This window comes from Martes martes, assembly GCF_963455335.1.
Source record: "Martes martes genome assembly, chromosome: 16".
NCBI classification, from domain to species: domain Eukaryota; kingdom Metazoa; phylum Chordata; class Mammalia; order Carnivora; family Mustelidae; genus Martes; species Martes martes.
In genome coordinates, this window is record NC_137904.1 from 21,733,437 (window position 1) to 21,761,402 (window position 27,966).

Sequence of the window (27,966 nt, forward strand, 5' to 3'; positions counted from 1 at the left end):
TTCTCTATTTGAAAAAAAAGAATGATCCCCGACAGGTGAGCTCACAGTTCCAAATTTGTCCCTTGCCCTCAGCAAAATAAAACATACCAAGTAACAGTCAGGACACGAATATGCAGCTGAGAAGTGGAGAGCATTTTTTATTCAGTCAAAGTAATCACAAGGAAGAGTTATTTTGCATTTCCAGGAGGCACAGACCATCCATTGCTAATCTAACAAGTAATTCTCCAGTGTTCTTCATAACACTTTCCAGAGTCAGTGTTAGAAAGATCTCTAAGCAATATCTGTTTCAAAATAAGTAAACTCCAATTCTCTCTATATGCAGGTCCCAAATAAATTACAAGAACCATTCAACATGGCTTATGTTTAATGTAACTTCTTGGGGCGCCTGGGTCGCTCAGTGGGTAAAACTTCTGCCTTCGGCTCAGGTCATGATCCCAGGGTCCTGGGACTGAGCCACACATCGGGCTCTCTGCTCAGCAGGGAGCCTGCTTCCCCCTTTTTCTCTGCCTGCCTCTCTGCCTACTTGTGATCTCGGTCTGTCAAATAAACAAATAAAATCTTAAAAAAAAAAAAAAAGAATGTAACTTCTTAAAAAAAGGGGTGGGGAATGAAAGGACAGAAAGAAAAGCAGTGAGAGTATGGCACTTACTTGGTGAGATTCGTGATGTGTGGGTAGTTCATCACAAGTCCTCTCAGAAACTCTGATAAGTCTTTGTATGAGTGGTATCGGTAAAGAGCCAGATTTGAGGAGGACCGTAACATGAGGCCTTCTAAACCATTCTCGGCTGAAAGGTCTTTAATTAAAGTTTCAAACTCTCTAGTAGTTGGATCACTGACATCATCAGTGTTGGTGCGATCCCCCTTTCCTTTCTTTGATTCATTGCTGGAATCCGCTGAAGATCGAAACAGTGTGAAGTTGACCTGAGTAGCACCTTCACTCTTCACAGTCACATTCTGGGTAACTGGATTATACCTGAAATAAAGGAGAGATCAGAGCCAGGCTTCTGCAGTGGGAATACCCAGTCTGCAGAGGGTATGTGAATCCTTGAGATAAATCCTGTGAGAGTCAAATACATAACTTTGTATAATTTATTATTTGTTTTAAATATTAATTAACAAAGAACAGACATGGGTAGACTGTAACATGTGAATGAGTTTTTAAGACTAAATATATGACCTCAAAAGAAAGTTCATATTTGCAGTAAAACTCATGTCTCCTGGAATCTGAGTTCACTTGCCTGTCATCAGAGTACATGGCTGGAAAAATCTGAGAGATATTACTAACTTAGCACATTATCTATCTACCAAATACATAATTCCTGGCCTATGTTTTCAGATATCTTGCTGTTTCCGTTTTTCTAATACTATGCCAAATGGAAGAAAAACAGAAAAGATTTCATTTCTCATTAGTGTGAAGCTCTAATCCATCCACTTTACAGACCACTAGATATTCAAAATCATTTTTTTTAAAAAAGGTAGTAGTAACTATAAATGTTTTCATGTACTTACCCTTACTTCAATTTAATGTCCAAACTAACTCTTCAGAAATAAGACAGCCAGTAAGGGGAGGGGAAAATAGCCACTGGTAACGTCTACACTTACTAAAACACAACAAAGAGAACTACAAGAGGGTAAAAATGATGAGTTTCAAATTAAACAGTCAGGTGTTCTGTAAAGGATGATGAAGATAAAGAAAATTGAGTTTTTTTCCAAAGAAGTCAGTCATAAGTTCATTTTCTCTTTTTTTGAGCAAATGTATCTTTGTAGAAATAAAACTTATAAAAAAGATGAAAGTTGTCTTTCTTAGAGAATTAGAAATAAGAAAGAAAATTTCACCACAGCAATACCTCCATAATAACATAATAACATCATACTCCACACCCTCCACAGCTAACATCATTCTCAAGGGCAGAAAGCTGAAAACTTTTCCTCTAAGATCTAGAACAAGACAAGGATGTCCACTCTTGTCACTTTAGTACCATAAGTCCTAGCCACAGCAATCAATCAAACAAACAAACAAACAGACAAAAGAAGTAAGAGACATCCATATTGGTAAAAAAGTTACAATGTCGCTTTGCAGATGACATGATATTGTACACAGAAATTCCTAAAGGCTACCCCAAAATCTATGAAGTAATAAACGAATTCAGTAAAGTTGCCAGAAACAAAATACCCAGAAATCCGTAGCATCTCTATACATAATAACAAAGTAGCAGGAAGAGAAATTAAGAAAATAACTCCATTTACAATTCGACCAAAAAAAAAAATAAAATTAACCAAAGAGGTGGAAAGACCTTTACTCTGAAAACTGTAAAACAGTGATGAAAGATATTGAAGATGACACAAACAAACTGAAAGATATTCCATGCTCATGGATTGGAAGAATACTGTTAAAATGTCCATTCTACCTAAATAGCAATCTACAAATTCAATGCAATTCCTATCGAAGTACCAACAGCATTTTTCATATAACTAGAACAAAGAGTATTAAAATTCATAGGACCACAAAAGGCCCCGAACAGCCAAAGCAATCTTGAAAAAGAAAAACAAAGCTGGAGGTATCACCATTCGAGATTTCAAGCAAAGCTGTTGTAATCAAAACAGTATGGTAGTGGCACAAAAATGGAACAGAATAGAAATTCCAGAAATAAATCCATACATACACTGTCAATTAATCTATCACAAAAAAGGTAAGAATATACAATAGGGAAAAGGTCATCTTCTCAATTAATGGTGCTGTGAAAACTAGACAGCTACATGCATAAGAATGAAACTAGACCATTTCCTTACAGCATATACATAAGTAAACTCAAAATGGATGAAAGACCTAAATATAAGACCTGAAGCCATAAAAAAAGTCCTAGAAGAGAAGAGAGGCAGTAATTTTTCTTATATTGGCCATAGAAACATTTTTCTAGATACATCTCCTAAGGCAAGGGAATCAAAAGCAAAAGTAAACGACTGGGACTACATCAAAGTAAAATGCTTTTGCACTGTGAAGGAAATCAACAACAAAACAAAAAGGCAACCTACTGAATGAGAGAAGATATTTGCAAATGATTATATCCAATAAAGGGTTAATATCCCAAATACATAAAGACCTTCTATGACTTAACATCAAAAAAATTCCAAACAATCTGATTAAAAAATTGCTATAGGACCTCAATAGATATTTTTCCAGAGAAGATATACAGATGGCCAACAAGCATGTGAAAAGATCCTTAGCATCACTAATCATCAGGGAAATGAAAATCAAAACCACAATGAGATACCACCTTATACCTCTCAGAACAGCTAAAATCAAGAAGACAAGAAATAACAAGTGTTGTGAGGATATGGAGAAAAAAGGAACCCTTTTATACTACTGGTAGGAATGTAAATTCCTACTGGGGAAAAATGTATGGAGGTTCCTCAAAAAGTTAAAAATACAAGTACCCTACGATCCAATAATTCCAATATTGAGAAACAAAAACAGTAAATCAAAAAGATACACATACCCCTATGTTTACTGCAGCATTATTTACAATGGCCCAGATATGGAAACAACCTAAGTGTCCATTGATAGACCAATGGATAAGGAAGATATGGTGTATATACACAATGGACTATCATGCAGCTGTGAAAAGATGAATTCGTGACACTTGCAACAACATGGATGGACTTAGCGGGTATTATACTCAGTGAAATAAGTCAGACTGAGAAAGGCAAATACCAAACGATTTCACTCAGATTTGTAATCTCAGAAAATAAATGAACGAATGAACAAAAAGCAGAAACAGACCTATAAAGAAAGAAAATAGTATGATTGTTGCAGGAGGGTAGGTGAGCAGAACTGCTGAAGGGGAGTAGGAGATACAGACTTCCAGTTATGGAATGAATTAAGTCCCAACGATGAAAGGTACAAATAGGAAATACAGTCAGTGGTACTGTAACAGCATTGTACAGTGACTGCATTTGTGGTGAGCAGAGCATAAGGTGTAGACTTGTTGAATTACTATGTTGTATACCTGAAACTAGTATAACATTGGGTGTCATCTATACACATATTAAAAAAATTTTTTAAATAAAAAAAGAGAGTGGTTTAGGTGAGGATAGGGAAAAAAAAGTGTGGAAGAGCTTTAAAAAGGAACAAATGTAAAGTGGTGGTATTTATTGGACAACATGACTAGAAGTATGCAGCAGAACAGTTGTTCTTTTTTCCCAACTAATAGGCACTTCCCAGAATTGTTACCAGTAGAGAAGGAATCACTCACTAGAGCTTTACATCTGGACATGCCGTAGGCACCTGTTCAAAGTGCAGAATTTCATAGATTTCTTCAGTCTGACAGTTTATGTACTCACTTTATCACTGGAAGAGAATCAAATGTGTAACCAGCTCTAAACTTCCCAGCATTAAACTCAAGGTTGCTTGACTTCTCTAGGGCTTTCTGGCAATAACCTTCTAGAATAGAACCATGTTTGTCTTTCCTCAAGCCCTTAATATCAAAGTATTCAGTCACTCACTCACCCTCGAGCAGATGCTGTGATTTTATAAGTTCCTGGAACCAAGAGACGCCAGTAATCTCCAGTTTTGTAGGTAGTCACTGGGTGATTAATTTCAGCAACACTAATCGTGGCATTTAATATACCCCTGCCATCCGTGGCATCTAGGACAAATCCTTTGACACCCTGATGAACCTGGATAAAGTACAAGGATACCCAGAGGTCAAGGTAAAGATCATCTAATTATTTGGGGAGCTCATATCCAAGATAACAGATTGATAATAAAGTAAACATGTGGAACAAATAGGAATTTAGGAGTTGAGAGTAAAGCTGGATGTAAACACCTATTAAGCAAAATATTTTAGTTTCTAAAAGGCTAATTTTTCATAGCCTAGGTTTGTCTTTATCATGAGGAATATAAATTAACACTGTTTAAACTTTAGCACATCTGACAATTTCAGTATATAGGACATTCTACAAAAAAAACCCTGCCCTGTCCTCTTTATTATTTTTTTCAAAGATTTTATTTATTTATTTGACAGAGAGAGAGAGCACAAACAGGGGGAGTGGGAGAGGGAGAAGGCTCCCCGCTGAGCAGGGAGGTCCACTCAGGGCTCAATCCCTGGATCATGACCAGAGCCATAGGCAGCCACTTAACCAACACAACCACCTAGGAACCCCCTGTCCTGCCCTTTTTAAAAGGGAAATGTCAGAGCGCCTGGGTGGCTCAGTCAGTTGAGCATCTGACTCTTGATTTTGGCTCAGGTCAAGATCTCAGATCAAGAGACTGAACCCTGTATCAAGCTCCATTTTGAGCCCCATGTTGGGGCTCCGCATTCAGCAGGGAGTCTGTTTGAGATTCTTTTCCTCTGCTCCTCCGCCCACTTGCTCACACTCTCTTTCTCTCAAACAAATAAATAAATCTTAAAAAAAAAAAAAAGGGAAATGTCATTTTTAAAAAACAGAAGGACTGTTCTAGATTAAAGTTGAGTAAAGAGATGTAATAATCAAATGCAATGCATGAACCTTGACTAGATCCTGGTTCTAAAATATAGCTATGAAAAGACATTTTGGAGTAAAAGATAGGGAAATTTGAATGTGGACTAAGTACTAGGTAATATTAGGGGATTAGTATTAATTTTTCTTTGGTAAGATAATGGCACCAGAAGATACAGGTATAAGAGATAGATAGATAAAGATATAGGTATCCTTATTCTAAAAGATCCACTGCAGGGGTGTCTGGTCGGCTGTCAGTTAAGCATCTGACTTGGGCTCAGATCATCATCTCGGGGTCCCGGGATCGAGCCCTGCAAGGAGCCCCGCATCAGGCTCTGCACTCAGCAGGGAGTCTGCTTGTCCTTCTGCCCCTCCCCCCAACTTGTGCACTCACTTTCTCTCTCCCAAATAAATATATAGAATCCCCCCCTTTTTTTTTTTAAAAAAGCAAATCACCACCATCCTGTTTAATCATTTTCAACTCCTCCCCATGCACACAAATAAACTCATTTTCAACCATGACTTTTCTAGATAAACACACTAAACCACGAATAGGCTGAATTCAGAAGGGTGTATTTGAAAATCACTGTGTGAAAATCAAATATACACACAAAAGTATTTTTGCTCTTGGGAGAAATTTCATACTTCACTCCTAAATAGTTACCTGTTTCATAAACTGGATTAGAGATCTTCGATTCTGTTCCCAAAATTTTGGCAGATCTTTCTCAAATGGGTATTTCACACAACCTAGCTCAATGGTCACTTCAAAGCAATTTGTTTGTAAATAGTTCCAGTCCTGCATACCACCTAAAGGATAGAAAATTAAAATCAGTAACTCTGAAGAAGTAGTACTAGATCAGATCCCAAAAAGTAAACAACATTCCTAGTAAAAAAGCCAAATCCAACTTTTCTCAACATTGGTTAAGAAACAGTGATATGTTCATCTGAGAGCTCCTTGATGCTTATGGTACAGGTAAGACACCTGCACTTTCATGTTGAAGAAGAATTCAAGTATAGCTTACCCACTTCTTATTAGACACCTAAGGTTTTTTTAATAACAGCCAGAGGTAAAATATAACACTTTCATAAAGTTTTAGTACAATCTCTTTACTCAAAACTCCAACTATACCAAATTAAAAAATAGTTGAAAAGGTTATTTGAATGTTTTAAATTATTTAAACAATATTTTTAAAAGACTGATATTTTCTCAAAATTAAAAAATCAGTAAGAAGCAGCACCATCCAGGGGGACAGGAAATCCATCAAGTTATACGGCCTTGATATTAAAGAACGTTTACCTGGGACATTATACCAACTAGCTCCATTTGTTATTCCATGAGGAAAATATTCATTAGGGTACATATTCTTGCAAGGTCTACCTTGAAACATCTGGGAATTTTCCTGAAAAAAAAATTAAGAATCTTTACTTATATTTGTTTGCATCACAGGAAGGATAAGGCAATATAATAAACGTGGTTACCAACAGGGTGTATGTGGAGGTGGGAATGGGGTGAGTGGAGCCATGGGAAGCACTGAGACTTTTTAATGTCGAACTTTTTATGCCATTTTGATTGCTTACTATATGAACTTATTACCTATTTTTAAAAATCAAAATTACACATGCTCTGTAAAAAAAAAAAGTAGACGTTATGACTTGCAGTTACAAGTAATATAAAACCCAACTCAATCCCTCTCCAAAAATATTCCACCCAAAAGCCTTCATATTCCTGTTTTCATCTCATGTTTTCAAGAAGCTTGAAAGTCCTCAAGATAATTCTCTCACTTCCAGATGGTCCCCCTTTGTCTCGACTGCACTCTGTACCATTACAACAGGTTGCGTCTTTTTCTTCCCTAAAAACAAAACACTACTCCCTGAAACAGTGTGTGCCTTTGTGTCCCCAGCACCTAGCGGCGTCTAGCATAGTGCATGCACGATAGCTTGCCTGAGGAAGAGTAAAACTGCCATGAAGACACAAGTAAGTGCTGCTGGCATCTAGAGAAGAAAAAGATTACTGGCCGGAGCGGCAGTAGAGGTTTCCTGAAGAAATCAAGCTTTGAAAGATAGTAAAAACTTCATTTCTTTCTTGTGGAAATAGAAAAAAAAATGTATAGAAAGCATGAAAAGAAAAATAACAATTTCCTATTTTCCCACTACTAAGAATCAACCATTTAACTTTGAAATACATAAACGGGGTGCCTGGGTGGTTCAGTCAGCAGCGCATGTGACTCCTGAGCTCGGGTTCATGAGTTCAAGTCCCATGTTAGGCATAGAGCTTATTTAAAAAAATAAGCTCTGTGTGTGTGTGTGTGTGTGTGTGTGTGTGCGTGCTCACGCATGTGGTGTATGTATTTATGTGTATATAAACAACTCCCCTGGATTTAACATGAGTAAATAAATAAATACACACACACACATATATATGAACAATTCCCTTTCATAAACATAACATACCAATTACAAGCTCATGATCCCACTGCTTTCCCCCACTGCTTTACTCCATCACTGGGTAGTGCTCTTTTGCTTTCTGTTTTGTTTTTTTTTTAAAGATTTTATTTATTTATTTGACACACTCAGAGAGAGATCACAAGTAGGCAGAGGCAGCCAGAGAGAGAGGAGGAAGCAGGCTCCCTGCTGAGCAGAAAGCCCGATGCGGGGCTCGATCCCAGGACCCTGAGACCACGACCTGAGCCGAAGGCAGAGGCTTAACCCACTGAGCCACCCAGGCGTCCCTTGCTTTCTGTTTTTTTCACTGAAGATGTGCATGTACCTTCTATGTCTATCTATGCTTTCAGTTATAAATTATATATGTGTACTATTATACTAATACAATACATATAATATAACCTGGATAAAAATTAAAAAATATTTAAGGGATAAACTTAAAAATATAAATAGAATTTTTAATATATTCTTCCTACATCTTAATGGATCATCTAGTATAAACCTCACTCCAGACACCATAGTTCTAGGAAGTAGCTATTCCTTTATTTTGACTTTATTCTCAGAGTAAAAAAGAGCCACTAAAAATCTCCAAGGAAAGGGTGATATGTGAAATATCTATGGCTCTAGTAAGTTTATCAAAATAATGTGAAAAAGAAACCAAAGTCAGGGAGTCCCATCAGAGTACTACTGAAATAATCCAAGTGTGAGATCATGAGCCCCCAGAAAGTGATGGCCTTTGATTTTACCAGGTGCATTTGCCATCTCCTTTAATTCTCTCTCCTCTGACCATTTTTTAAAAACCTAATTAAAATTTTCAAGTTAATGGCTTGACAACTTAAAGAAGACTGAGGGTGAGGATGTCTAGTCTCAGTCCACACAGTCTAGAACTCATATACCAAGATATTAAATGATGGGAGCTCTCTAGGTTTATTTTCTTCTTGTTTGCCTGCATCTTTTCATCTGTTTAAAATAACTCCCATTCCGTGAAACCATTTTTTAAAAAGACATCCACACAGTGGTGAGGCAATTGGATGCAATTGCTAAAATGGTAAAAATGGCTGAGGTTGAAAGATGGAGGGGGAAAAAAATTGAAAGAGACAATGTCCAGTTGACAAAAGAGAAAAAATGGCAGAGCTTTCTAATACACAGTGGGGCAGAGATCAAGGGGAGAAGACAATAGTGTCAGACTTCAGAGGTCAAGAAAGTTAAAAAAAAACAACAACAGATTTCTAGTAACCTTTGAGGGGGCACTTCCAGGTAAAACAATGGAGGCAGAAGACAGATGACAAGAAACTGAGAGGAGAGAGCAATAAGGAAGCAGAGACAAGAGACTACTCAGTTTTCGTCTTCGCTTTTGGTCTCTCCTGAACTAATTTTAGACTTGCAGAGAAGTTGCAAAAATAGTACAGAGAGTTTTATATACTCTTAATCCAGCTTTCCCTAATGTTAGCATCTTATGTAACCAAACTACAATGATCAAAACAAGGAAATTAACACTGGTGTAATACTGTTAACTAAAATAAAATAATTTTTATTCAGAACTCCACTATTTTTTCCACTAATGCCTCCTTGAAATTTTCTTGTCACCTGGTATCTGTCACGTTGTACAGCAGAAAGCTGTTTCTTCACTCACTTAATTGAATTAATTGAATTTCATTATACTTAAAATATAATAAATGTTATTATAAAAAGATTAGAAAATTCAAGAGCACAAAAAGAAGAAAAATTATAAGCCAAAGATCATTTAATATTTTGATACATAACTTCTAGATTCCTTTTGGCCTATACATAAACTGAGATGGATGGGAATGGATGCCCTACCCCTCAGTCTTCTTATGGTTCTTAAAATCTGCTTTACTGAGATATAATTCACATACAACATAACTCACCCATTTAAAGTGTACATCTCAATGGTTTTTGAAGTCCATTTACTGAGTTGTGTGATAATCACCATGGTAATTTTAGGACTTTTTAATCACCCCATAAGAAATCCACACCCATTAGCACTCCTCATTTTCCTCCAACCTCCTCTCTGGCCTTCCTTGCCTCCCAAGCCCTAGGCAACCACCACTGTATTTTCTATCTCTATGGACTTGCCTATTCTGGACATTTCATATAAATGGAATCATATAATACGTGGTCTCTTGTGACCGGCTTATTCCACTTAGCATAATGTTTTCCAGAGTTACTCAAGTTGTAATTTGTTGTACTCTATCCCTCTTTATGGCTGGATAATACTCACTGCATGAATAGACCATATTTTGTTTATCCATTTATCATTTGATGGCCATGTGGATTGTTTTCATTTTAGCTACTATGGATATGCTTTCATTTTAGCTACTATACTGTTATGACATTTGTGTATAGTTGACCCTTGAACAACACCGGGATTAGTGGTGCCAGTGCCCCCACACAGTCAAAAATCCAGGTATAACTTCTGATTCCCCCAAAACCTAACCATTAACAGTCTACTGTTATGTTACCAATAACATAACAATGAATTAACATATATTTTGTATATTATATACTGTATTCTTACAACAAAGTAAACTAGAGAAAAGAAAATGTTATTGAGAAAATCAAAGAGAATATATTTGCAGTACTGTACTGTATTGCAGGAAAAATCCATAGACAAGTGGGCCCAGGCAGTTAAAACCCCTGTTGATATTCAAGGGTCAACTGTATAAGCTTTTGTGAGGCATGTGTTTTCATTTTTTTTTTTTAAGATTTTATTTATTTGACAGGCAGAGATCACAAGCAGGCAGAGAGGCAGGCAGAGAGAGAGGAGGAAGCAGGCTCCCTGCCGAGCTGAGAGCCCGATGCGGGGCTCGATCCCAGGACCCTGGGACCATGACCCAAGCCGAAGGCAGAGGCTTTAACCCACTGAGCCACCTGGGCGCCCCATGTGTTTTCATTTATCTTGGACATCTATCTAAGAGTGGAATTGTCAGATCATATGGTAGTTCTATATTTAATATTCTTAGGAACTATAATACTGTTTTCCAAAGCAGTTGCACCATTTTACATTCCCACTAGCAATATAGAAGTGTTCCAGTTTCTCTACATCTTTACCATTTTCCATTTTTTAAAATTATAGCCAATCCTAGTGGGTACAAAATGGCTATCTGATTGTGGTTTTGATTTGCATTTCCCTCATGGCTAATGATATTGAGTATCTTTTTGTGTACTTCTTGGTAATTTGTGTATCTTCTTTGGAGAAATGTGGATTCAAATCCTTTACTCATTTTTCAATTAGGTTGGCTTTTTATTATTTAGTTATAAGAGTTCTTCCTATATTCTAGATATAAGATTCTTAAAGATTATTTATTTATTTATTTGACAGACAGAGATCACAGATAGGCAGAGAGGCAGGAAGAGAGAGAGGAAGGGAAGCAGGCTCCCTGCTGAGCAGAGAGCCCGATGCAGGACTCGATCCCAGGACCCTGGGATCACGACCTGAGCCAAAGGCAGAGGCTTTAACCCACTGAGCCATCCAGGCACCCCTAGATATAAGATTCTTATCAGATATGTAATTTTCTCCTATTTTGTGGGTTGTCTTTATATTTCCTTGATACTCTGTTATGTGTTTTTAATTCTATCCCCCCAAGAAGATATATTGAAGTCCTAACACCCAAAGACTTCAGAATATGTATTTGATTGCAGAGGTAATCACGTTAAAATGAGGTAATTAGAGTGAGCCCTAATCCCATATGTCTGATATCTTTATAAAAAGGGAAAATTTGGTTATAGACACAGGGAGAATGCCATGTGAAGACAGAGGACTGGAGTACTCAATCTAGAAGCCAATGAATGCCAAAGATTGCCAGCAAAACACCAGAATCTAGGAAGAGACAAGGAAGGATTCCCCTACAGGCTTCAGAAAGAGCTTACCCTTGCCATCATCTTCATCTTGGACTTCTAGACTCTAGAACAATGAGAAAATAAGTGTCTGCTGTTTTAGGCCAACCAGCTGGTGAAACTTTGTTGTAGCAACTATCAGAAACTAAAATGGTAACCTTGGTAGCAAAAAAATATTTTAATATTTGATGATATCCAATATATCTTTTTTTGGGTCACTTGTGCTCTAGGAAACCAGTGTCTAACCCAATGTCACAAAGATTTATTCCTGTGTTTTTCTAAAAGTTTTATAGGTTTAGCTCTTACATTTAGGACTATGATCCATTTTGAGATAATTTTGGAATATGATGTGAGGAAGGGACCCAAATTCATTATTTTGCATGTGCTTATTCAGTTTTCATATCACCATTTATCGGAAAGATTATTCTTTCCCCACTGAATTGTCTTGGTGCCCTTGTCAAAAAATCAACTGAACATACAAATAAGAGATTATTTCTGTACTCAGTTTTAATTCACTGATCTTTAGTTATGTCAGTATGGCAGTATCTTAATTACTGTAGTTGTGCCGTAAGTTTGAAATTGGGAGGTATGAGGTCTTTAGCTCTTATAACTTCTTTTTGTTTTAGAGATGATTTTGTCTTGTTCTCTTCCTATCTTTTTTTTTCTATTTCTGTTTTCATTTTTTAAATAGCTGAGCCGACATGGCTTTTCATATACTCAGTGTGTGTTTGGGTATATTTAATCTGTTTGGAGTGTTTGACTTACAGTTGTTTTCTGCTTCTTGATTATTTTTTGGTGATAGTTCAGGTTTCCTTAGACAATAGGTGCAAAATTTCATTTCCTAATTTTCTCAAATAGTTCTCCATGAATTTTACTAATCTCTTGCTCATTTTTATGATACTGGGCTGTTATACATGATTCTTAGTTAAGGGTGCCCTTTTCTGTCAGTCTAGCAGTCAAGGTATTTTAGCTTGTTTTTGTTTTATCTGCCTTGATGTAAGGGGACAGCTGTGAGTCTCCTGATTTTATGGTTTTCTTCTGTCTTGTACTATTCTACATTTCCCCTTCTTTCTTTTTTTCCTCTTCACTGTCCAATTACCAAAGGGCATTTCTTCATTTCTTTTTGCCTTTTTTCTGCCCCAGAAGTTGAGTTTGAAAGATTTCCCTTTAAATCCATCTATCTTTTTAAATTATGTCTGTCCTTTAAATTGCACCAGATCTTGTAAGTTGTATATACTTTGAAATCTCTTCCCAATATTCCAGTACTCTCATCTGTCCAGTTGCTTCTTTATTTAGGTTTCAGATTTTGGGTGTACTTTATGTTTGGTGATCATTCCATCACCTTCAGGCCTACCCTTCATTAGTCCCCCTCTTCTGTCTTCGCAGATTGTCTTGGTCTGCTTTTCCTCACGATGAAGCCATATGGCAGGGCACAAGGGGGATTGACAGATCATGACAGATCATGGCTAAGAGAAAGGAGGCTGTGAGTAAAGATTGAGGTTTTTAATTATCACCTTTCCCATTTACAACAGAAGAAATGGAGGCATAAGATTTCAGAAGAAGCAGGATGTGGTGGGATCAAGAAATGGAGGAAAATATGGGAAAGTCACAACTTGGTAATAACAGAGAAGACATTATCTGAATGAACTCACATCAGATTATTCAAAGATATACTTAGTCAAGGCAAAGTGATCTACTAAGAATAAGGGGAGTAAAGCTGGGATTAGAAGGTTCAGATAGAGGACAAAAGTTTAGAATCATCGAAGTGGGAAATGAGCCAAAGAGTTAAGGAGCAAAACATGAAATACTGCCAAGGAGAACTGAGGGCTCTGTTGAGGTTAGATACAGTGTGGTCAATTTCCATGACTGTGTGACTTTTCTGGGATGTAGTCATAATTACTGTGGATTAGACACTGGCAAGACAGGGCAGGTAGGTCAAAAGGGTATCCCCAAGGTGTGAGTGAGAGTATCACTGAAAGGGATGTCCGTAAGTAGTGGGATATAGAAAGTAAAATCAAAAGAATTAAAGGTCAAAGAAAACAAAAAGGGTGCCTGGGTGGCTCAGTTGGTTAAGTGTCTGCCTTTAGCTCAGGTCATGATCCCAGGGCCCTGGGATGGAGCCCTTGTCAGGCTCCCCGCTCAGCAGGGAGTCTGCTTCTCCCTCTCCCTCTGTCTCTCCCCACTGCTCAAGTGTGCTCGTGTTCTTTCTCTCTCTAATAAATAAATAAAATCTTTTTAAAAAAAAAAGAAAACAAAAAGAGGCTAAGGAACTCAAAGTCGCAATGAGGATAAAAAGGAGAACTATAAGATCAGGCACCAAATTTGATGGGGATATGAGCAAAATCTGATCACTTAATTTTTATTTTGACTATTCAGAGGGTATAATATTCTCTTATGCCATGGACATCCTTCTACTCATGGTGTGCCCAAACAGAAGGCAACTATTTTTTAAAGTGTAATAATAGATATATTCTCTTGTTAGAAACTCCCAACAATCTCACAATGAAGGCATGGGCAATGTGAAATGACAGAAGGCTGTGATTGAGACCATAGAGTTGCAGTGTTAATATTTTATTTACAAAAGCAGTTAATGGGCTGGATTTGGCCCTAGAGCTGGAGCTTGTCAGCCTCTACCTTAGACTACAAGTAGGTTTATAACTTAAATACTAGTTAAATGAAATAAACCAGCATGCTAATTTATATTATCATGTTTAGTTTATTATGATTCAGGTGCTATGCTAAAAATTGTAGACAAAAAGACATTACTTGAGATTAAAGGCTAATGGAGAAATACATAGTATATTCAAAGTGAGGTAGGAAACAGTAGAAAAAGCAGTTAAGACTGACTGAAAGGAATCATGGAAAGCTTAACCAAGAAGAAAGCTCTTGACCAGAGTCTTACCAGACTTCGTTTCAACCCATTTTTTAAATTAATGAATCTGAGAGTATTTTTGTTTAAACACAAGCTTACCTTGGAATAAGAAAGTGCTATTTGTTGAAACACAGCATCATCTGGTGATTTACTATATGTGGCAAGCCCTTGTTCATCATCATCAAAAGGGTAGTTCACTACCAAAGAACCTGCAAAGGGAAAAAAGGAAAATGTATCATGTTATCTCCTTCAAGATGGGTACCAACATAAAGTACACTTTGACAACAGTGCCAATAGAAGTGCCAAGAGAAGAAACCAACACAATTTTCCAAGGCTTATTTCCTCATCAGAAATAAAAAAGTTGCTAATTTCCTCAACAGAAAATCCATTGGATAAGTGAAATATTAAATAGCTATGCATGACACTTAAAGGCTGCCTTAACTAGAAAGGTCTTAGGAATGTACCTGAACTTCAAGGTATAATTTATGTTGGAGCCAAAACCAGAAGTATACAGGCTTAATTTAAACAGTTTTACAATACATAGGATTAGAAAAAATGAGCAAAATGTGACAATCTTCTAGTAAAGTTCAGACATTTATAATGTCATGGAATTTTAAAATAAGAAAGAATCCTTGAGGGTCAACTAATCCAGCCTCTTCATTTTGCAGATATGGAGTCTAAAACAGAGAGGTTAAATAACATGTATGAATAGCAGAGCCAGCCCTGACCTACATTCAGTAAAAAATGCTAAAAATTTCCCTTTGGCTCACATTAGAAATTAGTTAGTTGGAGTGGCATTGTATGATTTTTCGTAACCTAAGGTAAAGAAAGTGATGCTTTAAAGCATATGTAAATGATATCAAATTCCTTCATGCTCCTCATAGGGCATAAAGAAGTTAGGGTATTTCTCAGGTAAGAGCCCTGAGCTACATATGCCTACTCTCCCACCCCAAGATGAAATCCCTAATTTTCCTATTTGTCACATGGTTTTCATTTGTTCATCTGTCCATATATCCTACCACTGCTAAGCCATAGATAGATATTTGCCCTTTTTATCATGCCACTTCATGGGAATGGAATTGAAAGAACATATTCAATTTGAATTCAGATGAAGTAATCTTGTGGTAACAAATACCAGCAAACACTGACACAGAAAAAAAAAATTCTTTAAGAAGTATGAAGGACTATGCTCATTCTATTCCCCAAAATAGTTCTAACAAAAACAAGTATATTTCAATACCTCTTCCTAGACAAATTTAATGTGTCAAAAAAATTTAATTTCATCCCAGAATTATGACCCATATCTAAAAATTCAAACAGAAAAAAGTCAACATCAACTTCTAGTCAGTACTGTTTTTACAACAGCCAATTTTCTAAGGACAGAAAAAAAAAGGTCATAAAAGACTTATTTCTGTGAAACAGTCTATTTTTAAAAAATACTTAGTATCAACCTAAAAAGCAGGAACAATAAGGAAAAAATAAATTTGACTTCATCAAAATTAAAAACTTTTGTGTGTCAAGGACATTATTAAGAAAGCTAAAATTTTTAAAAAGTTAAAATATAATCTATAGAACAGAGAACAGGAGAAAATATTTCAAAATCAGCAATCAGATAAGGGTCTAGAATCTAGACTATATAAAGAATTCTTACATCTCAACGAAAAGACAAAAAATTTTACATTGGCAAAAGACTTGAGCAGATATTTCCCCAAAGTAGATACACAAATAGCCAAGTACAAGAAAAGATGCTCATTATTAGCCATCAGAGAAATGCAAGTGAAAACTATAATGAAATACCACTCTTTACCCACTAAAATGGCTATAATATAAAAAGAGAAAATAACAAGAGTTGATGAGGATATAGAAAAACTGGAACCCTCATACATTGCCAGGAATGTAGAATGGTATGGCAACTGTGGAAATCAGTTTGGTAGTATCTTAAAAAGATAAAGAGGCAATCATCATAGGATGGCTTTTCCATCAAAAAGCTAAAACATGGCTGAATGAAGTCAGTCAGAAAAAGACAAATACCGTATGATTTCACTCATATGTGGAACTGAAGAAACAAAACAAATGAACAAAGAAAAAGAGACAGACAAAAAACAGACTCTTAACTATAGAGAACAAATTGAGGATTACCAGAGGGAAGCTCGATAGGGGGTTGGGGGAAATAGGTGAAGGGGATTAAGAGTACACTTATCATGACAAGCACTAAGTAATGTAGAAAGTTGTTGAATCACTATATCATACATCTGAAACTAATATAACATTGTATGTTAACTACACTGGAATTAAAAATTTTTTTAAAAAGCACTAAACACGGAATTACTCAAAAGAATTGAAAGCAGGGACTCAGATATTTTATACCATTGTTCACAGCAATATTATTCATAATAATGCACAAGTGGAAACAATCCAAATGTCCTTCAGTGGAAAAATGGATAAATAAACATACATATGTACAATGAAATATATATACAATGAAATATTATTTGCCCAAAAAAAGAAATATTATTTGCCCATAAAAAGGAATGAAGTACTAAGAAATGCTACAATCTGAATGAACTTGAAAACATTATGCTAAGCGAAAGTAGACATAAAAGATCACATATTGCATGACTCCATTTCTATGAAATATTCAAAACAGGCAAGTCCACAGAGACGGAACACTGACTGGTTGTTAGCAGGGTTTGAGGGGAGGGGAAAATAGGAAGCAACTGCTTAGTAGGTAAGAAATTTCCTTTTGGGGAGAGAAAAATGTTTTAGAGCTAAATAGAGATGGTGGTTGCACAACACTGTGAATGCATGAAATGTCACTGAATTGTTCACTTTAACATGATTAATTTTTTTTTTTGTATGAATTTCACCTCAATACAAAAATTGTATCAAAATTTACAAAGAGGAATTTTACTTTTCTCTATATTCTTTCAAAATCCTGGGGCACCTGGGTGGCTCAGTTGGTTATGCATCTGCCTTGAGCTCAGGTCATGATCCCAGGGTCCTAGGATCGAGTCCCATGTTGGGCTCTCCACTCAGCGGGAGCTTGCTTCTCCCTCTCCCTCTGCCTGCTGCTGCTCCCCGGCTTGTGTGCACTCTCTCTCTTTCTCATAAATAAACAAAATCTTTAAAAACAAAACAAGACAAAATCCTTCTAAATTTTTGACACCAAAGAAATCCTCTTTTAAATTTCTTTGCTAAGATTTCAAAACCCATTTAAAGATTTTATGATGAGAAAACAAAATGTTTCATTGAGAGGGAGGGGTAGATGGTGATAGAATAGGAGAACCATAGGCTCACTTCATCCCATGAATACAGCTAGAAAACTATCAAATCACCCTAAATACCCCAGAAATCAATCTGAAGTCTGGCACAACAAATTCCACAACTAAACATAGAGAAGAGGCCACACAGAAGAAGGTAGGAAATGTGGAGACATGGTTTAGGAGAGAAATGGATCATGGCCGCTGCAGTGGAGAGAGAACCATGGTTGCAGAGAAGGTCGAGAGACAGAGGGATGCACAGGGGAAAACAAACCCCCATAGCAACTGGTTTGGAAAGCAAAAAGGCCTGAATTCCATGAGTCCTGCAACCAGTGGGGCTTAAAGCCTGGAGTTTTAAATGTCGGCATGCTTGGCTCTGGGAGACCTTAGAGGACATTGGGACTGCTCTCGAAGAGAAGGCAGGGAAAACTGCATGTGGACATATAGCATGGAAGCAGCAATCTGAAGAGCACCTGGGGCACAAGGTGGGGAGGTTACTTGCTCATCTCAGACTGTGTCCCAGAGAGGCAGCATTTACCAAGAGACTTCTCCAAGAACAAAGAAACTGGCCAGAGCGATCTCCCTCCCCCATTCCAGCATAAGCATAGGGCCACCTGTGGGAACCAGTGCAGCATTGACACTCACTACCTAACTTGCTTACACCAAGCCCTATCCCCCCATTCCCCCACCTTCCCACCTCTGTGCTCTGGAAGAACCACCCTTCCCAGTCTCGCTTGCTTGAGTCCCAACCCCATGGACCCCCACCACAGAAGACTGGCCTAAGCCCCTGCCCACAATTTGTCTCCTGAACTGGGAGTTCTTTAGGGCCTCAGTCCCAGTGGTGGTGGCAACAGGTCTCATCTCACAAGCAAACCAGAGCATATCTAGTTAAAACTTACCTCATTCAATCCAGGGACCAAACACTGCCCACAACAGGCAAAGAGAGACTCTGCAGGCAACTGGCCTGAAGGATAAAGCAACCAGGACAAAACAGCAGAGCACACATAGCACACATTGAAGACACTCCTAGAAACACCAGGCTTCTAGGGGAAGAAGGGATGATACACAGAGCAGGACAATACTAGACCTTTTTATAAGGCCCTTATCCTCAAGATAGGAAATGTAGCTAACTTTCCTAACACATAGAAACAGGCACAGAGACTTAGACAAAACGAGAAGACAGAGATGTGTCCCAAATGAAAGAACAAGACAAGGCTACAGCTGGAGATCTAAACAAAGCAGATATAAATAACATGCCTGATAGAGAATTTAAAGCAATGATTATAAGGATACCCACTGGACTTGAGAAAAGAGTAGAGGACATCAGTGGGACCATTAACACAGAGATAAGGAATAACAGCAGGATTAAAGGGGTCAATAAATTAAATGTTTGATGGAATGAAAAGACCTAGAAGACAGAGTAATGGAAAGTAATAAGGTTGAACAAAGGAGAGAAAAAAAATTATGCAAAACAAGTCCAGACTTAGGGAACTCGTGACTCCATCAGACACAATAAGATTTATATTACAGAGCACCTGGTGGCTCAGCCGTTAAGTGTCTGCCTTCGGCTCAGGTCATGATCGAGTCCTGCATCAGGTTCCTGGCTCAGCGGGAAGCCTACTTCTCCCTCTCCCACTTCCCTTGCTTGTGTTCCCTCTCTCACTGTCTCTCTCTCTCTCTCTCTCTCTGTTAAATAAATAAATAAAATCTTAAAAAAAAAATATTTGTATTATAGGAGTCCCAGAGGAAGAAAGTGAGAAAGGGGGGCAGAGAATTTATTTGAAGAAATAACAGCTAAAAAATGCCCTACTCTGGGGAAGGAAACAGATATCCAGATCCAGGAAGCACAGAGATCTCCCAACAAAATCAACAAAAGGAGATCCACACCAAGATATACTGTAATTAAAATGGCAAAATACACTGATAAAGAAAAAATATTAAAAGCAGCAAGACAAAAGACAGTTACATACAAAGGAAACCCCATAAAGCTATCAGCAGATTTTTCAGCAGGAAACTCCCAAGTCAGAAAGGAGGGGCATAATATACTCAAAGTGCTAAATGGGAAAAACCTACAACCAAGAATACTCTATTTGGCAAGGCTATCATTCGGAATGCAAGAAGAGATAAAGATTTTCCCAAATGAACAAAAACTAAAGGAGTTCATGACCAGTAAAGCATCCCTACAAGAAATATGAAAGGAGACTCCCTGAGTAAAAAAGGAGAGACTAAAAGTGACAGTATGAAGGCAGTTAAAACAAAAGTGGTAAAAATGAATATTCCTATAAAAAATTAGTCAAGGAACTCACAAAATAAAAGGATGTAAAATATGACACTATATACCTAAGACATAGGGAGGAAAAGAGTAAAGAATGGGTTCAAATTTAAACAACCACCAGCTTAATATAGACTGCTATATGCAGAAGATGTTAAAGACAAACCTAAGACCAAATAAAAATTAAAAACAAACCTAATGGTAACCACAGTTCACAAATTAATTAATTTGCAAAGAATAAAGAGAAAGAAATCTGAATATATCACAAACCATGGAAGATAAGAAATATTCAGAAAAAATATTCAGAAACAACCATAAAACAAATAATAAAATGGCAATAAATACATATTTATCAATAATTACTCTGAATATAAATGGACTAAATCCTCCAATCAAAAGACAGAGAGTGACAGAATGGATAAAAAACAAGATCCACCTATATGCTGTCTACAAGAGACTCATTTTAGACCTAAAGACAGCTGCGGACTGAAAGTGGGGGAAATGGACAAACAAACATCTATCATGCAAATGGATGTCAAAAGAAAGCCAGAGTAACGATACTTAATCAGACAAAACAGACTTTAAAACAAAGACTACTGGGCGCTCGGTGGCTCAGTTGGTTAAGCAACTGCCTTCGGCTCAGGTCATGATCCTGGAATCTCGGAATCATGTCCCACATTGGGCTCCCTGCTCAGCAGGGAGTCTGGTTCTCCCTCTGAACCCTCCCCCTTCTCATGCTCTCTCTTGCGCTCTCTCTCTCAAATAAATAAATAAATAAATAAATAAAATCTTTTTAAAATAAATAAATAAATAAATAAAACAAAGACTGTAATGAGAGACAAAGAAGGACACTATAGAGTAATAAAGGGGATGATCCAACAAGAAGATATAACAATGGTAAATATTTATGCACCCAGGGATGTCTGGATCAGTCAGTTAAGTGTCTGCCTTTGGCTCAGGTCATGATCCCAGGGTGCTCGGATCGAGTTATACATCGGGCTCCTTGCTCAGCAGTGAGCCTGCTTCTCCCTCTGCCTGCTGTCCCCCCTGCTTGTGCGCTCTCTCTCTCTCTAACAAATAAATAAATAAAATCCTCAGAATATATATTTATGTACCTAATAGGGGTCACTCAAATACATAAAATAATAATAAACATAAAGGAACTAATTGATAATAATACAATAATTGGGGACTTTAACACTCCACTTAGATCAATGAACAGATCATCTAAACAGAAAATCAACAAGGAAACAATGGCTTTGAATGATACACTGGACCAGCTGGATTTAACAGATATATTCATCCTAAAACAGCAGAATATACATTCTTTCCAACTGCACATGTTATACTCTCCAGAACAGATCACATATTGAGCCACACACCAAGTCTCAACAAACTGAAAAAGACAGAAGTCATACCATGCATCTTTTCTGACCACAATGTTATGAAACTAGAAGTTAACCACAAGAAAAAATCTGGAAAGACCACAAATACATGGAGGTTAAATAGCATGTTACTAAAAAATGGATAGGTCAATCAGGAAATAAAAGAAAAATAAAAAAGTACATAGAAACAAATGAAAAATGAAAACACATTCATTCAAAACCTTTGAGAGTAGCAAAAGTGGTTCTAAGAGGGAAGTCTGTAGCAAAATATGTCCTGGAAAGAAACAAGTCCACATGATTGGAGATGTATCTCCCACCATGCCAAGGTCTTAATACCACATAAGTCAATCTATAAATTATATTCATTGGAATGTAGCTAGTATTATAAACATAAGTGTGTACTGTCATTCTAAAATTGCAGGTAAAAAGAATAAAAAATAAATAAATAACATTGCAGGTTAATCTATATTCCATCAAATTTCAGCTCTGATACTTTATTAGATAATCCAACATATGTTGACACTTAATTACTTCCCTTACCCTTGATGCTAATAACTTTGCTCTTTAAAACAAAGACAAAAACAACACAAAAACCCAGCTTTATTGAACAGTTGACCCCTGAATCACAGGGGCTTGAATTGCATGGATACACTTACGTGCAGATTTTTATCAATACAATACTATATATGTATTTCTTAATGATTTTGTAGAAATGAATAAATGTATTTCTAAAAATGATTTTCTTGGTAACATAAATTTGTTTTCAAGCTTACTTTAGTCTAAGCATACAGTATATTCTAAGCATACACATAACGTACAAAATACATGTTAATCAACTGTTGATGTTATAATAATCAATTGTATGAGTATACTATATTTTATTTGGCCACTCACCAGATGATTGATATTAGGGTTGTTTATACTTTTAGGTTATTATGAATAATGCTACTATGAATATTCATGTACAAGTTTACATGTAGACATATGTTTTCAGTTCTCTTTGGTATTTACACTTTCACTCTTACTCATATAGCCCTAGTTAGACATTGTGATGATTTTTAATCTTGACCTCTCATCCTATCCAACTGACCAATTCCTGCTGAATTCTATGAAAGTGTATACGCCCAAACACTACAGAAGAATGAGGCCACAGTGCTACAGTTTAATTCATAGCAAGGAAAAAATAAGAGAATGTCTTCTAAACTTACATAAAAGAGTATTAAATTCTAGTGAAGAATAGGACTAAAGATTTCCAGTTTGTTAGTGTTCAATTTCTCTGAATGACAGAGAGTATGTTACCAAATTCCTAGTGAGAGGAATGAATATAAAACACATGTGAAGGATACATATAAAACACTTGAAGAAATAAGTGAGGGTGGGGGAGAGAGGAGGGAGAGAGGGACAGGGGGAGAGAGAGAGGAAGAGAGAGGGAGAAGAATGTAGGAGGGGGGATAGGGGAGGGGAAGAGTAGGAAAGAAAAGGGGGAAAATAGGAAATTGGCTTAAAAAGCAATGAGACTAGATGGGATTGGGAGGGAGACAAACCATAAGAGACTCTTAATCTTACAAAACAAACTGAGGGTTGCGGGGCGGGGGGCAGGGAGGGGTGTGTGGGTAGGGAGAAGGTTGGATTATGGGGAGGGTATGTGCTGCTATGGTGAGCGCTGTGAAGTGTGTAAACCTGGCGATTCACAGACCTGTACCCCTGGGGCTAATAATACATTATATGTTAATTTAAAAAAAATTTTTTTAAAGCAATGAGAAAAGATCTTTATTATTTCCTGCTGTAAAATCGGTAATAGGATACCCATTTTAAGATAGCCTGAAACTATAAACAGATAACATTCCACCAGGATTTTCAAATGCTTTCAACAAGAATTAATTACTGGAATATCAGGTTGCTATTACCTCCATGCAGGTTTGCTGACAGTACAAACGGATAGGACTTCATCCAGCTCATTACAGCGATAGTTTCCGGTTGGGTAGGATCTGTGATCTGAAAGAACTGGTCTGGGAAATTTCGGTTCAGGTCAAAGTTGTTGCTGTTGTTTCTGCCAATTACACTTACTGAATCTCCTGTATGAGAAAGTATTTAAATTTAAGCCATGTTTCACTTACATTTTAATCCAACACATAATATTTCAGCTATCTTAATCCAAAAGTAAATGTGAACACATCAGCCTTCACTACGATTAATCACACTATGGTTAAGACATACATTTTTCAGTACTGCACATTAAAAAAGTGTATCTCCTCCAGATCTTTTCACCAGAAAGATGAAACCATTATCCTTTCTTTTCTGCCTTCTGTTCATACTTTGAGGGGAAGAAAAAATCCAACTACAGAAATTATATTAAAGTACTGGCTCAAAAAATAGTATTGCTCAATTGCCAATAATCCATACACTGACACGATCACAATGTCGAGTGGACATGACTGATCAGAGGGAGGTTCTGTTGTCCTGGTATACACGTCACTTAAACACCCTAAAGAAACAGACCGAATGAAAAGAAGAAAACTGATATGCTTACATTAAATAATCACAAAAAGGTGGTCAGTCAAGAACACAGTTGGGAGCTTATCCTGATGAAGAAAGGGTTGAATTTAAATTTACTCTTTTTTAATAAGGAGTGGGAATCCTATTACAATCATAGCAATGAGAAAATTTTGCAAGTGAATGAGAAAAACCTACTGGGGGGTTTACTGGTAGTGAGTCGTTCTATCTCTCAGCAAAGGTCTCAAAAGAGGAATGTGGAGGGATTTGTGAGACTGACAATAAGGAAGGTCCTTAGTGAAGTACACTGAATAATAAAAAATGGATTAACCTGCTGATTCGTTAGTTGATTCTCTCAGTGTTCAGTCAGTGAGAGTCATGTGGCTGCATATTCATATGGTGGTACCTACTCTACTCACTGGTATGATTGCCTGGACGGAACCGCGGGTGGGAAAAAACAGACTTTCACATTCCTAGTGTTCGGCATAAAGTGGCCCCTGTAAGCAACTTGCCCCCCACCCTCTTCTGACTATATTGCCTCAGGGGGGATATGGGCTGGCCCAGAGAAGGCAGAGGAGTGGTAAGTCAATACCTCAGCAGGTTTAGAATATGCACGGAGCACAACCGGGAGTCAATATAGAGTCACTGGCTTCAAAAGAGATTTGGTGGGGCGCCTGCGTGGCTCAGTGGGTTAAAGCCTCTGCCTTCGGCTCAGGTCATGATCCCAGAGTCCTGGGATCAAGCCCCGCATGGGGCTCTCTGCTCAGCGGGGAGCCTGCCTCCTCCTCTCTCTCTGCCTGCCTCTCTGCCTACTTGTGATCTGTCTGTCAAATAAATAAAAATAAAATCTTAAAAAAAAAAAAAAAAGAGATTTGGTGTTGAGTTTTCACCTATGCGACAGTGTTCCCAATACAGTGATTTAACAAGATTACTGGGTAATGGTAATTTTTAAAAGCAATTAAAGTTATTTTATTAAGTTATTTGTTAATTTCTTTTTAATCAAATAATTAAGTTATTTAAAATTATTGTTAAAATGGAAAAATTTATTAAAATCTTATATTATTTTTAGGAAATAAGAGACGTTACCGAAGTGGAGAAGGCCATTAAATGTAAACCTGATATCATAATTGTTGAATGAACTAGCCTATCTTACAAGAATACAAAAGCCAGAACAATTATATAAGAAAATAATAAATTCCAAGGAAACAACCAGTTCAAATTCTCTTCTACTCCCAAATAATCATGCTATATGATAACCAAAAAGGTTAAGAATTAATAGATAGCTATTCTTTACCTTCCTGGGCCTTTTCATACCCATCAGGATTCATGGAAGGCATAAGGTGAATTCTAGTGCTGCGGACTAAATCTGTCACTTCAGGGTCTGTTCCAAAGTTCTTACAAAGGTATTCAATGAGGTTCAATAGCAGTTCCCGTCCGACCACTTCATTTCCATGCATGTTTCCAATGTACTTAAATTCTGGTTCACCTAAAAACAAAATAATTACACAAAAGAGTTTTTTTCCTTTTTATTTTACCATGGACTCTATTTTTTCCCCAACATATGTAAGACCTTGAACCAAAAATTTAAGAAAAGATATTTTGGCAAAAGAAACAGGAAAAAGTACCTTATAAAGTAGGTTCTTTACTAATATATACATCTGCGCAGGCTCAAAGCATACACACATACACACACGTGTGCACATGCTCAAGCATGCACACACATGCCATATAATATGAAAATAAAAATACCATTAGCAGAAAAAAAATCTAATCTATGCAGCATATTAAATACCGTGCCTAATATGGATTATGAAATGGATTTTCTTTTTTTCTTGCAAAAGATTGGTTACATTTTCTTTGTTCCAGTTACACATACTTAAGGTGACTTTTCTAGATGAAACACAGAAATACGGTACATAGCTCTGAAAGGCATTACTGAAATTATGTATAAGACCATGCTTATTACCTGGTTCATGGACACCTGGGTTATCAGATATCTCCATTACATAAAGTTCTCTTGACTCTACTGATTTTCCTAATGAATAAAGTCGGGTGATGTTAGGATATTCATTGGCAAACCTTCTCAAGAAGATTTCCATATCAGGGAAATGGTGGTGGTGAAAGTCCTTTGGCTGAATTGGCTGGTGGAAGGATTGTGTTCCAGGAAGATTATTAAGCAGAGCGACTGTGCTAGCAGTTACTACCACCTCAGTTGTGTCAGGGATTACTGAAGCCACAGTTGGCCTAAGGGAAAAATTCACCTTTGTGGCCGGTCCTTCTTTCACTATTATATTATTAATTGTCAGTGGCATATACCTGAAAAAAAAAATTTTTTTTTTTAAAAGTACGTGGCTTGGAGTTAAATTCAAACACACAATGCTTTAACATCATAAAAGCACAACAGCTTTTTCATACTCTTACACTTGGTGGTCTATCAAAACTCAAACTAAATAAAGATAAATGGGTAAATTCAAGACTTTTAGGACATGATCTCAGAGAATCCCAGATTAAGTCTTTAAAGAACTACTTCTCTTACCATCTTCTCAGTTCCATGTATTAGAATGCTTACCAAAAATTACATGCAAAGGAAAGAATAATATGAAAGATGGAGGTCACTAACCCACCATGACAATTGCTACAGTACTCAAAGAAGGGATAAACCATTCAATCCTTTGCTGTGCCTTATCACACTGACATTCCAACTATTTTTCGAAATAGAAAAGCTCAAAATTAAATGAAACATTTTCAATTAAATCCTTAGCAAACTGAGATTCCTGAAAGGTGGCCAGGGAGGGTAAACCACTCAATTCATATATTAGAAAGCTGATGTTAGGGCAACTTTTTAAAATGTCTTTCCCAGAGCTCTGAGTTTTTTCTATTCTGGTACTCAGTTAGCTTTGAGGCAATGCTTTATAAAGCTGACCATCTTTTTAAGCTTTTAAAACTGTCCTTCCTCAAAATTTTACAATTATGCTTCATATCCAGTTATACTGATAGACTATGTCCCAAGACTCCACAATACTATTTTTTTGCTGTGAAAGGGAAAAAATCAGAAAACAAGGAAAAAATAAAAGCCAGGTACAGTAAATAATGTTTCCTAGACTGTATTTCTCTCTTAGCTATAAACAGAGGCTTGCTATTTTCAAATTCTAAATTCTTACCCAGTTGAAACAGCTGTAATGTTGTAAGTTCCAGGAACAAGTAATCTGTGGAAATCACCAAATCTGCCTGTTGTGATATTATGATTAATACCAGCTACTGAGATGGTTGCATTCTCTAAACCAGATCCCGTTACTGAATCTTTAACAAATCCTTTAACTCCAATGTGAACCTAAAAAAACATGAATCAAAAGTAGACTGCTCAAAGACAATTTGGAAGGCAAGAGAACATCACCCCTCTCTGCATTGATGCTAGAATTTCTAAAAAAAATAAATAAGGTCGTGTCTCTATTTTGCTGAAATATTTTTCAACGCCTCCAAGTGAAAATAAAATATAAACAAAAAATATTGCCCCTTACACTTAACACATGTCTGACATGTAGACTAGTAATATGCTTTCGAAATTCCTTCTCCTCCAAAAGAGACTTCTAATTTTCTCAACAAGTAATAATTTTTCATTAAGTAATAATTTTTTTTAAAGATTTTATTTATTTATTTGACAGAGCGAGATCACAAGTAGTCAGAGAGGCAGGCAGAGAGAGAGGGGGAAGCAGGCTCCCTGCCGAGTAGAGAGCCCGATGCGGGGCTCGATCCCAGGACCCTGGGATCATGACCCGAGCCGAAAGCAGAGGCTTTAACCCACTGAGCCAACCAGGCGCCCCAATTAAGTAATAATTTCTGGTATATTCAATAGTATATTATCCTGCCTGATATTTAAATTAAACTGATGTCCATGGTTCATATAGT

The 27,966-nt window shown here is 36.9% G+C and overlaps 1 protein-coding gene across 1 annotated transcript in view; it reads right to left on the reverse strand.

Moving 5' to 3' along the window:
* CPD (carboxypeptidase D) overlaps positions 1–27,966 on the reverse strand; it is a 76,476-nt gene that overhangs the window by 16,606 nt on the left and 31,904 nt on the right. The window contains exons 4-12 of the mRNA XM_080826855.1: positions 27,222–27,391; positions 26,027–26,376; positions 25,355–25,546; positions 23,475–23,642; positions 14,750–14,859; positions 6,776–6,878; positions 6,143–6,285; positions 4,508–4,677; positions 650–973 (exon numbers count right to left, since the gene is read on the reverse strand). Of these exons, the coding sequence (XP_080682981.1) occupies positions 650–973; positions 4,508–4,677; positions 6,143–6,285; positions 6,776–6,878; positions 14,750–14,859; positions 23,475–23,642; positions 25,355–25,546; positions 26,027–26,376; positions 27,222–27,391 (1,730 nt within the window). The remainder of the gene's footprint in view (positions 1–649; positions 974–4,507; positions 4,678–6,142; positions 6,286–6,775; positions 6,879–14,749; positions 14,860–23,474; positions 23,643–25,354; positions 25,547–26,026; positions 26,377–27,221; positions 27,392–27,966) is intronic.